Below are 12,591 nucleotides of genomic sequence, written 5' to 3'. Positions count from 1 at the left end.
AAGGCATTAGCAGTTGCCAGAAAATTGTAGTTTTACTGCTAATGACCCATTTTCCCCCTACAGCACCACTCCTTTTTTTCTTAAATATTATTTTTTCCCTTCTTTGTTTCTTTGGGTTTTTTTTTTGTTTTATTTTGTTTTGTTCCTGAGCTGTGATTTAAGAGGCAGATGACGAATTACATCTTTGCACTGAGAGGCTTTTAATCTTTAATGTACAGTTACAGTGAAAAGCTGCCTCTCTGCTTGCTCTGGGCTCTGTGCCCTAAGCCAATGAGGGTGATGAGTGGTTTTGGAGGAGTGCCTTTAATGGGACATTTTTTGGTGGGTGCTTTACTGAAATGGCAGAGAAAGCTCTTGGTGAGCCCTGCTCTTGGCTGGGTGCTGGTGGGAGATGGAAGCTTCTCTCCCCAGTAGTTTTTGTCCCTTTTTGTGGATGTCCCTCTTGTTGACCACCCCTGGGGACCCCCCAGTGTGGTGTTGGAAGTGGCAACACTTGTTTGCCAAGAGCAGACAGCCACCCCTTAGATACATTTTTCTTCTCTTTTCTTCAGGCTCATTGAGTCTCCCGAACTCTTATAAGCATTGACTGTGTTTCTTATAATTAATACCAGTCATTAAACTGCAGTGTTGAAAGAGAAATTACCTAATTCCAAGAAAAAAAAAAAAAAAGAGATAATTTATTACTAGTACGTGAGAGAAAATGAATAGAAATCTTGGAGAGATGAGCCCTGTAGAAGATAAATAGAAAGGCAAGTGGAGTATTGACTTGATCCTTTTCTAGTGCAGGGTTAATTTGGCCTCTAAAGTGGGTTAGATAGTAATAAATTAAATTTAGATTTCTGCACATCAGTTAAATAACTCCCAAGACAGAATTCTGGTGTGAGGAAGAGGTGATAATACACTGTGGAAATATTATAATGAAGACCTTATCTAGTAACCTGCAACCAATGTGCTGTCCCTGGGTGAGCAAAGGGGATTTCTCCTGATTATTTAACTCTATTCCCTGTCTCAGATCAGGTGCAGGTGAGAAACAGGTGAGTCCCTGTGTGCAGGTTGGTGAGGTCTCCTGCCTCCTGCTGTTTGCACAGCTGGGAGCTGTTCATGCTTTCCTCTTCTGCTTTGAGCAGGCATGTTTTTCAGAGGTCAGTGTGCACCTGTGTCTGAGCTGAGCATTCTGCTACAATTTCAGTTACCCTTTTAGGGAGGCTTGGGATGGAAAGAACTCCCAGATGATTTGGACAGGTAATGTAGATCAAAAGCAAGTGAGCAACCCCCAGTATCTACCTCTGGCTGAGAAAGTGAACCCAATCCCTGGTCTTGTTTTGTGGCCAGATAGGGATTAAAATAACTCTTTAATCTCTGGCATCTAGTTACTGTTGATCTCAGGTGTGTATTTAATTAAGCAATGTTTAGTATCCATCCCACTGATAGCTTTCCTCAGCTGAAAAAGGAGAACCTGAGTGAATCAAGGTGGGCTGGTGTCTTTCTGGTGGAGATTGCTCAGGAGTATTACTTATTACTTAGTCACTGCAGAGTGAACCAGGAATGCAGCCCTGGAATACAAGGTATATCCAGAGGAGGATGAGAGGTGAATACTGTGTAAGACACAGATATTTGCCCGTGTATCCATTTACTGCTGGGATCCCATCCCTGATAACAGGACATTAGCAGAGTTAGATGGATGCTGGGAAAATGCCATCCCAGACCCTGGCAGACCCTGCCATGCACCATGTGCTTCTGCTGCCCGGCCAGAGCATTGCTGTTTTCTTGAGGGAATCCACCTGAACCATCAGATTCTTACCCAGCTGCACCCTTCTGGCTGATCCAAGCTATTGGGTGTAACTGACATCACAAAAACCAAAACAACATATACACACACACATCTTACAGCCTTAAGTGCTGTGTGACCACTTTTGAAAGCCATTTCTCTTCTTAGTAAGTTTGATAAAACCAACTTTTATTTTTCTTCACAGCATTAAAATTTAGGGACTGCAGCTCCGGTGGTTGTTTCAGCAGCGCCAGCCTCCTGGGGTCATCGTGAAATTTTATAAACATCAGGCTGTCGGTAGCTCTGCGATGCAATCGCCTCACTTTTCCCTCATCTTTTACTGCGGTGCTAAATCATGTTTTGCAAGATGCCTTAGAAAAAAACCAACATAAACAACATTTATCACCCTGTGCACGTCGGCCCTCCCAAACGTCCGCGGCCGGGTTATGTGCGTCCTCCTTGTAAAACTCCTGCAGGGACCTTACTGGTTTCATAACTTTCTCCCAGCCTTGAATAACTTTATTCAGGTCCTCAATAACTTCCTCTCAGTAAGGCCGGTGACTCAGGGGTTCCTTCTGATCGTCTTGTACTGGGGTAGGTGCTGGAGGAGGTCCTCAGAAGGCCATGGGGTCACACCAGGGGAGGATGAATACAATCCTCTGTCTGGAAACCCTTGCATCCCTGGAATTTGTTGGCTCTTTGGGAGTGCTCATGTTGCTGTAACACGGAGTGATGTGGGGCATCCTGTGGCTGGAGGTGCCTGGCTTGCTCCTGTGGCGGTTCACTTGCAGGAGCCAGTCCCTCCTCCCCTTTCTGTGACTACAAAAAATGCACTGCCAGATGCGAGTAAAATCAATTATGGGATAAAAATCGCCCTTTTCAAAAGCTTCATTTTGCACTATTAGCAGGCAAAATTGGCTTTGAGATGGTGTGAACCAAGGAGGGGGGAAAAAAAAGAAAAGCAGAAGAAAAGATCAATTATTGGATAAGATCACAATTTTCTTTAGGGCTGTGATGTCTGTAAATGTTTGCATCTCTCAGTGTTACAGGTAGGCTGAGATCAAAGAGGTTGTGCTGCTGTAGCGATGAGATCTTATCGGTGCTGTTTTGTGCTGGCTGCCTCTGACACTGCCAAAGGATGCTAAAACCTCCGACAGCTTCTGCTGCTCAGGCTGCTTAAACTGACAGCACCAAGCCACCAAGAAATGCTTAAACCCCCAAAGGTTGTTGAAGCTGGTGGGTAACCCCAAAATGCAGCTCTTCCATCCTTCTGGAGTGGAGGGGACCATACAGGCATGTGCTTCCCTGCTCTTCTCCCTGTGGTAGGGCTGACATCCTCAGTGGGAGACGTGGTGGGAAAGATGGACTGAAATTGGGCTTGGATGGCTCCCTTCTTCCAGGGTCCTGCTGCTGGAGCTGGGCCTAGGATGTGGCTGTGGAAATGTGAGATTACTCCTTTCCTACCTGAAAAGTTATGGGGGCAATGGGTCATGTTATATAAAACACCTTTGTTTTTTGGCTGGAGAAAAATTAAAACTTACAAAATATTTGTGCTCTTATGTTTTCTTGAGACGGCGCTGCTTGAGAGGGAGATCCACCAGAGACCTGAGTTTGGTTTCAGATCAGTCATTTTAATTCAAATTGGCAGACTCTCTTTGACATATTGTTTCAGGACCTAAGGTTCCATGAACACCTCATGGGACTCCTCGTTTGCCTGCTCTAGCAGTGCTTGCCCGAGTTACAGGGCTGACCAAACTCCAGTGGGGCTTGGGAGGACCTGTGGAGCGGGGTCAGGCATCCTCTGGTCTCTCCTGTCTCTAACGGGGCTGACTTTGTGCGCGCAGGAGTCGAACACGGACTGGGACGACCTTTGGGATCAGTTTGAAGAGCGGAGGTACCTGAGTGCCCGGAGGTGGAAGGGCGGCGAGGACCCGTACCGGCTCCATGCCTTTAACCAGCGCGAGAGCGAGAGGATCCCCAGTGACCGCGCTGTCCGCGACACCCGCCATCACAGGTTCTGCCTCCCCCTGGCCCCTCCTGATCTTCCTCACCAGACTTCATGGCATGGGGGCATAGTCCTGTTCCCCTTCAGGACTGTGGTTTTGGGCTGCCAGTGGGGTTGGGTCTGCCTGGGTCGCATTTCTGGGATTGAGTCTTTCCCTTTGCTTGATTTCTTGGCATGTCTGGAAGTCTTAAACCTGTTAATTGAAACTGTATAAATTATTTCAGGGCCATAGGGAAAGAAAGGAAAGGCCTGGGTTTGCAAGAGCAAGTCTCAGTGATGGGCAAAGTCTTCACTGGTGCTGGGAACACTTGCTCTTCAGATGATGCAGTGAGGTGATGCAAGGGGGGTAAGGTAACTGTTGAGAGTTGAAATTGCTCTGCAGGGAGAGGAGTGGGGATTAAGGGGTAATTGCTGAATAAGGAGAGGAGAAGGGTGGGAATTTGTTGGGTTACTAGCTTCTCCAGCACCAGTGAGGTCAAAAATATCCTTTGGTGCCCAAAGGAGCTCTTGGGTCAGGCAGGGAGGATTGCAGCAACAGTTGCCTTGTAGATGGAGCTGCACTCCCTTGTCAGTGTGAGAAGGGTGAGGTGGGAGTTTTGGTGCACCCATTGCTTGCTGAGGTCTCAGCTGTAGTCTCCCTCTGGTTGTCTTTCCGAACTCAAGGGAAGAGCTGCCCTTCCTGCTGAAGGTCAGTGGGGTTCATTGTTAGTTTTCTGGATGGGGTGATGCGAGGATGTCCTGGTGTTGAAGGAAAAGCTCCTAATTCCCCTCAATGCAGTTTTCCTCCTTGTCATCTGAGGACACATTGTATGCTTGGCCCCTGCTGTTGGTCACCAGTCCACAACCAGTGCAAGCTCTTTCTGTGGAGCTGTGCCTGCCATTATGTCCCAACTTGCTGGCAGCAGCTGTCTCTACTGCCTTGTCCTGGGAGCCCTTTTGGGTAAGTCCTGCTCTGGTGGGCGTTCTGTGCTGGACCCAGCCATGGCACCGTGCTGCCCCTTGCTTCCAGATCAGAATGACTCCACTCCTGGCATCTGACCCAACTCTGAATTTCCCCTATTCCAGTTCAAATGCAGCACTTAGGCTGAAATGCTGAAACAGCACCAGTTCCCCAGCCCTGTAGCAAGCAATGTGCTTATTTATTTATTTAGCTTCTTTTTGTTGTAAGGACCAGATGCTCCTTTCTCCAGAGAGGAGCTGTCAGCCCTGACGGACGCCTGTTATAGCTGAGCAGAGAGCGAATGTGCTATTCCTGGAGAGAATTAATGCTGGGGATGTTAACCATCTGCCCTATTAAAAGGGAAGATTGACACAGTTGCCCCTTGCCTGCCATCACTGTGCAGTGGCAGCCACCTTGTTCCTGGGCGGGCAGATGTGGCACTGATTGCTCCTGTGAAAGAAAAGTTCTCATTAAGGAGGAAGTGAGGGCACAGCATGTGGGAGGGGCTGGAGCTAATTTAATTTATTTCCAATTTCCTTAACCCGGTAATTGGATTCTGATTTATTGAATATGCCTGAAGAACGCTGCGGATGATGCACCATTAGCCAAGCATTAGAGTGGCCATGGAGGAAATGGAGCTGCTGGCAGATCTGGGGGAGGCAGGCGCTGATGGGGAGGAGGGAGAAGGATCTGGGATTGGTGGTTGAGGGAGAGAGGAAAGTGCAGACCTGTATCCTCTCTGGAAAAATAATCCTTACTTACACACGTGTCCCAGGAGCTGCTGCAGGTGATGCTCAAGCCCTGCCATACAACCTAGAAGCTGGTCTTGAATTGTCCAGCAGAAATGCATGGGAAAGCATGGATAAGCATGGCCTGCTCTTGGAGCAGGGAGAAATTGCTGATGGCTGTGTAAGAGCATATAAAGGGAATCCAGCATGGGGTTGGTTAGGTGCCATCCTGTGAAGGGGAGAGCAGGGTTGTGTGGACCAGGCTGTTGTGGGAGAAAGGACACCCGCAGTGCTCATGCTGTGTGTCCTGCTGGAGGCTGTGTTTAGAGGCTTGGTTTCAATGGACAACTGGGATTAAGCTGCTCAGAGTGAACCCAGAAAGTTGGGCTTCAATTCTACTCTAGCTGACTTTGGGGCAGTTCAGGACCTCACACTAAGGGGTACCACTGTACCAAGAGACTCCTGCCCAGCTTGTGCGAGGGTTTAGGAGGCTTTGGAGAGGGTCTTATCCATCATTTCAGCTCGTTGCCATTGATAAGCAACTTCTCCTTCAGCCTCTCAGCCAGATGTTGTGTTCTGCTCTGTGACAAGGTTTCCAGTGTGCTGGCTCTCCATTCCTTCGTTGCCTCTGTATGATATGTGAGATGCACAGACCTGCAGCCCATGGTAATGCCCAGAGACCCATGAATTGTGTCCTAATCCTAGGGACTGGGATGTGGGAATACTGCTCCTTACAGCTTCTCTGGGGGATGTTTTTCATTGGGATGGTTGCAGAAAGTTTCCTGGTGTTTTCTCTGCTAGTCCAGCCAAGCATCTGGACTTGCCAATGATAGCTGAATATACAAAATCTGGCAAGGGCTGAGCAGTGAGCTGCTTGCCAGGAGGTCGTGGAGAGGGCAAATACTTTCAATGGGATGGGATGTGGCACTGACAGCCAGTTGCTTAGCAATGTTTGCTGGATTGATTTTGTTTTTAAATTGCAACCAGTGGAATAATTTCAGATGGAGAAGAGTTGTAGTGTTCCAAGAAATCAGAACAGGAGGAACTGAGGTGGCTCTCTTTGTCTGCCTCTGGCTAGTGCAGGGCTGTGAGCTTCTGTTTGGTTTGTGGGTGATTTCAGCCAGGGAACTGTCATGCTTTCTGTGCACTGCCTTGTGTCACTTGACCTGGGAGATCTCACAGCTGGAGCATTGCTCCTGGTGACCTTCTTGTGTTTCACTGCTGTTGCCTCCATTCCTGGTTGCACCTTGACTAAGCCCTTGGGCCACATAAAGGGCTGCCTTTCTCCAAGGAGAAGACCTTGGATGGTCCTGTGGTGGTGCGTCCCATGCCCCCCAAAAGTCAAAGATGTTAAAACATCCCTGTGATTGCATCAGCAGACTGCACCTGGAGCTCGGTGGCACATCCAGACTGTGCACAGCCAGCTCTTGCCTCCAGAGTGGGTGGCTAGTCGCCCTCCACCACAGTAGCCACATGCACTTGGGATTACCTCATCCCCACATCCCACCTCCTGCAACTCCCACCGGCAAACTGCGGGACCGAAATGGCAGTGAATGAGTCAGTGCCAGGCGTGAGCACGTGGTGGGGGGGAGCAGAGCTCAGGTTTCCAGTATTGCTCAGCGGCTTGGAAAGCCAACAGGGAGGATGTGTCGCCCCCAGCCAGAAGATTTTGTCGTGATGGCTCCTGGACTTTTTCCATCTGTGGTTGACAGCCCCTGGGGAGGCTGGTATTCACCACGCCAGTGCTCCATATGCTGCTTGGGCTGACCTCCACCTCCCAGTGCTCTGCTGGCTTTGATGGATGTGCAGATGCTGTTGTGGCTGCCAGGCTCGGCCGGCACCGGCCTGAGCGGGGGTTTGTGCTGGCTGAGGGTGGCAAAGCAGAGAAGGGAAATCAGGGACAAGGAGAGGAGATGAGAGGCTGGAGGAGAGATGAGAGCCTCCAGCAGACTTCTCCAACTATTGCAAATCATGTAAGTCAGCTTCAGGCATCTCCCAGTGTCTGCTTTCCTCTATTTGTCTTGCTTTTTTACTTCAACAGTGCTGATACATGTTTAATAGTGCTGTCTCAAGAGCTAATAAAGCCAGAAGGCCGAGGATGGAGCCCTCTCAAATTCTAGCATAAGACTCAGCATTTCTGAAGTTCCCTCCTTCCCTGAGTTGCAAGTGCTTTACAAGAAGTCCTACCTACTCAACCAAAGTTTAATTTTACAGCTGCTTAGGGTGTGTTTGTGTATGTGAGTGTCTGAGACAGAGAAAGCAGCTGCTAAGATCAAGTTGTGATTGAAACACGAGGCTGGCAGGGATGCTGCAGGCACGAGGATCAGGCGTTGCATTGTCTGCTGAAGGTGAGAGCATCCTGGCAGCCCAAAAGCCAGGTCCTGTCAACTTGTGCCCCCTAGAAAAGCTCTGCTATTACAGTGTGTGCTATTCTCTTCGAGGAGACCAGTATACACTCTTAAGATTTCTTCCAGGTTTCTTCTCTTAAATGCCTGTGCTAAGCCAGCTGGAGAGTGTCCCTTGGATAGGAAGGCTGCTTAGGACTGGTTACTCTGCTCGCGTGGACTGTTTATGGAGGGATGGGAAGATGCACGTGATGCCTGTGAGGTTTCCCTAAGGCAGAGAGCTGCTGTCTTGTGTTCTCAAGGTCCAGAAATGTCAGGATTACAGCCCTTGAGCAGGAGCATTAGACACTGCATGCTGTTTTGACCCATTAATTTCAGCTTGCATTCTGAGGGTACAGAGCTTCCACATTCCACGTCACGGTGGAGTAGCTGTGGTTGGGGTAGGCAAAAATACCTGGCAGTGCTGAGAGTGGGGATGACTGGGAAAAATAAGTGGTCCTGAGGGTCACCTCTGCTGGGTGTGGTACCTGTGTACACAGGCACCTGGGGCTGGGCATGGCTCTCTGCCCTTCCCTGTGTCCCACTTGGACACGGCTGGCACATGGAATGTGGGAGCACATGTTGGCATCCCTGTGCAGGTGACAGGAGAGCAGCTGTGGTGCATGCAGGCTTTGGAGTGGCTCTGTTTTTGGTTGAGTTGATGATTGCCACCCAGGAGCAGCAAGTGCTGAGAATATGGTGATATCTTCTTGGGAATGAAGAAAAGTAGATTTTGACAGCATTGCCTTTGGTTTAGCATGCTTATGATGCCCTTGGAACTTCTCACATTGCCTTCTTTCCTTCCAACTTCATTTTCCTCCAGACCAAAACCACTTTGAGGTTGTTCTTGAGGTGAACACTGGGTCTCAGCAGCCAGAAATGCCTTTTTTGCCCCCACACAGGGATTTAAGCACCTTACCTTTCTTGCATGGTTTCTTGAGAGTCCCCAGAGGAGGAGCCTGTCTGGAGAACAATATGTATGGAAAAGCCCAGACAGGACAGAGTGGGGGCTTTGCTCTGCTGTCCTCAGTGGTACCTGAACATTAGACCTGCAGGAGAAGGTAAGTCCCTAGGGTCCCTAGCAGGTGACCAAACTCACTTTGAATTTGAGGGAAGGTTTGTAAGGACCTAGATGGACCTTGCACAACTGAGAGCAGAACCAAACCTATAGATTTTTGAGGTCTCCTGTTATCTTTCAGTTTGCTGACTCCATACATTTCTTACTTTGGCCTCTGGACTGTAGCTGTGCTAATCCACTTTCCTGTGTAATGCAGACTAAGTCCCGAGGGATTATTATTTTTAAAATGTGCTTATTCAAGCAGTGTCTCATGAGTTGCTGACTCGGGGTGTGCTGTGTGGTAGACCAGGGCAAGAGGTGGTGTGGGCAGGGGTGCATGTGCTTGTGGTCTCCCTGTGCCTGATGCTGCTGGGTGCATCTGCTTGGGGCAGAGGGGTGGTGAAGGAGGTCTGAGCAGAGGAGCCGTGAGTGCAGTGCAGATAGGTGGACCTCTGCCCTTGAGGTTGGATGAAGGAAGGAGCCAGGTGAGGAGGATGAGGGAGAGGGAGTGCTCAGATGCTGCCACATCTCTGGACGTGGCAATGGTTAAAGCTGGAGGAGGTGTCCTTGTGTGTCTGTGCTGCTGGCTTTGCTCTGTCCTGTACCCTCCTGTGGGGGTGCTCCCCCATGAGAAGTGCATGATGCCCTGAGGGGAGAAGGGTGGCAGCAAACTTGTGAGCCTGGGATGGCTGGGTATAGGAAGGTACAGGTTTCTTCTTGCCTTTGGGGCTCATTATTAGCTGCTGGGTAGCTGTCAGCAATGTACTGAAGAGATTTTCTGTGGCTTGATCTGTTATTCCAGCTGTTACTCTGTTTTCTGGGCAGAGCCAGGATATTTGTCATTTCGTTGCAAAATAAGATTTATCACATTTAGGCAAAATCCTGTCTGTGTGAGGGCTGTCCCTGGATCTTTTGCCTGCAAAGCATTTTGGGGCTGAAACTGCTGGGTAAGAGAAACTCTGGCATACTGCTACCTTTTGTCTTGGTCTCCTTATTTCTAGTGACAGCAGGAGCAGAGCATGACCCTGCAGGTGAGCAGGTACACAAATCAGTCGTGGAAAGCACATTTTACACAAAAGTATTTGCATTAGGAAACAACATGACTGGGGACACCAGACCCTAAGAGGTTAGCTCTCAGGACTGTGTTTTCCATCACTTCCTTAGGCTGAGATCTCTTGGGATGAAGATGTGAGAACAATCCTTCAAGTAGAGCAGGGGCTGGCTTGTCCCTTTGGCATAAACTGGAACTGCCTGCATTGGTCAAGGTCTTGGTTCTGCCCTTGATCAGATGGCTTTTGTGGCCTGAATTTGAAACTTTCATGCTGATGTGGAGCGCTCACCTCACACAGTGGCATTTGCACTTGGTTTTCTGGGTGAATTTGGACTTGAAACTGAAAGGGAGTTTGAGGAACCATTGCGTGATCAAAACACAGAGTGATTGTTTTCAGGTAGCACAGAGAACAAGGAGTATTGAGATTGGCAATTCTTGGCAGCTAAGCAAGGAAAGCAAGACAGCTATTAATCAGAAACTGGCACTTCATAAAATCATAGAATAATTTGGGCTGGAAGAGACCGCAGGAGGTCTCTGATCCAGCCTCCTGCTCCAGGGTGGGTCAGCTTGGTAATCAGCCTAGTTTTGTCTCAATATAGAAAGCAATGAGCCCGCTGGGACTCCTGCCTCTCAGCATTTTGTAAAGCTGATGTAATTTAAAAACCCGGGTTGCAATGCATGGAATTTGTAGTTTTTTCCTCCCTGCTACATGTGTTTGTGAAGCAAGCTTTGAAGTTGCTTGAGGTGCTGTCATCTCTTTTGGTGTTGATGGGTTGAGAGGGTCATTGTCACTGCCGGTCTAACTGCATCCTAGGAAAAGGAACTCCTGCCATCCTCTTGGTTTCAGGAGTGCTATGTCTTCCTCACCCTGGAAGTACAGTGGCTCCACTCAGGTTTTTGGAGCACAACTCAACTGATCTCAGCTGATCAACTGTGAATTGTGCCCTGGAATCATGGACTCTGGATGCTGGCTGTTGCCAAGGGGCAGGGGCTCAGATGAAGTGAGATGCTGCGGTTTTGTATCTTGAGGGTGTACCTAGACAAAAGGCAGGCTGAGGAGCTTCCCTTAAAAATGGTTCTGGGAAGGAATGCTGGGGGGCACTGGTATTTCCCCAGGAGCAGCACTGATTGTATTTTGATTGTGGCTGCTGTAGGGAGGTAGCAGATGTGACAGTGCTTATTCTGCAGTGGTGGATTTTCAGTGCTATTCCTCCACTCTTCTTTTTCTTGCCTGAGAAGGATGAGGGTAACTTGAGAAGCAGCTGAGGAGTGAGCTAGGCTCTCCGAGGAGCTGATGGAAGTGTATAGGCGGGTGTTTGGGATGCAGGAGGATGTGCCAGTTAAGTGGTTGTGTTACTCATTTTTTTTCTGGAGGCCAAAGCTACTTCCATCTGAATGGGCTGTGCAAGGAGTGTGAGTTATGGCACTTGTCTGCACAGCGAGCAGAAGCTATTCCTGAGCTGTATTCTTGGCTAAAAGATGTCTGCAGGCCAAAGGGGATTGGCAGGGTGGGTACTGGGGGAGTCTATAGGGACTCGGTGTCTTGGAGTCTGGCTGCTGGCAGGGGGGATGACTGCACTGTTCCAGAAAATAGCATGGAATCATACTAAATTTCTTACTGCTGAGTTTTGTTTGTCCAAGTTGTCCCTCCTCCCAGCCCCTCAGTGCCTTGCTGGGTGGGAAGAGCATCTGCACGGGACAGGCATCCTCCCAAGGAGAATCTGAGGAGCTCACAGGGGAAAAGGCACAGCTTCCATCCCAGCTGTCTCTTCCCTGAAGAATACCTTTATTTTGTGTTCCTTGCCAAAAATTGCAGTTTCAGAGAGGAAAAAAGCTGAGAAGTTCCCCCTCTCTCCCCCTTCCTTTCTCCCCGCCCCCAAGTGATGTATTTCTTTCCCCTAAGTAATTTTGGCTTTGTTTCCCTATGAGACAGTTTTGATTTCATTTTGGAAATTCCCCACGCACCCGTCCACTGCATTTTTGCCAAGAAAAATGCATCTAGAAAACAGTTCTGGGTCGATCTGAAATGACCATTCCCTCATCCTTTTTCAGTCCCTCCATTTTCTCTGCTTGCATCCCAGCCCAGTGGAGAGATGTTGTGCACTGTGCTGAGGATTTCTGTGCAAGCACTGGGGGAACCTTCCTCTGCACAGTCCCGATGGGAATTTGCTTCAGTTGTTGGTTCCCCCAGGAGAACAGGCTTGGTTTTGGGATGGAAGAATTAGGAGAGCCTGTGGGATTTCCCTTTTATTGTGGAGTGCTGGAGCAATAAGTGAAGAGAGTGCCTGGGGAGAGGGGATTGGGACTGGTGCTCTGGTGTCAGTGCTCTTGGCTGAGTCACAGTGCCTTAGTTTAAAGCATCCCTGCACCAGAGGGCATGGAAAGGACAAGAAGAATGTGTACAGCCTTTGAAGAGAGGGGTTTGCCTCTGTTAATATTCTGTGGTAGGTTGGTTTGTGTTGAGGAGTAACTGCTGGTGAGATGCACTGTTAGCCCAGAGTTCAGCTGCTGTCTATCCAACAATACCACGTGTATCTCTCCAGCCTCCTGTCTCTTGCTCACTCCCTTGGGAATTGGCGTAGCTGCTACTGCCAGGGCTAATTATTCCTCAAGACAGAAGACATGTGATAAAATATTAACCTTTTTCAAAAACAGAGC

General features: G+C 48.9%; 1 protein-coding gene across 1 annotated transcript in view; it reads left to right on the top strand.

Annotated features, from left to right (window-relative positions):
• Positions 1-12,591, top strand: part of GALNT14 (polypeptide N-acetylgalactosaminyltransferase 14) — a 90,956-nt gene that overhangs the window by 29,096 nt on the left and 49,269 nt on the right. Inside the window, exon 2 of the mRNA XM_033055746.2 lies at positions 3,613-3,782. Within this exon, the coding sequence (XP_032911637.1) occupies positions 3,613-3,782 (170 nt within the window). The remainder of the gene's footprint in view (positions 1-3,612; positions 3,783-12,591) is intronic.

This window comes from Catharus ustulatus, chromosome 3 (assembly GCF_009819885.2).
Source record: "Catharus ustulatus isolate bCatUst1 chromosome 3, bCatUst1.pri.v2, whole genome shotgun sequence".
Taxonomy (NCBI): domain Eukaryota; kingdom Metazoa; phylum Chordata; class Aves; order Passeriformes; family Turdidae; genus Catharus; species Catharus ustulatus.
Note: the sequence above shows the minus strand (reverse complement) of the source record. Positions and strands in the feature narration are given on the sequence as shown.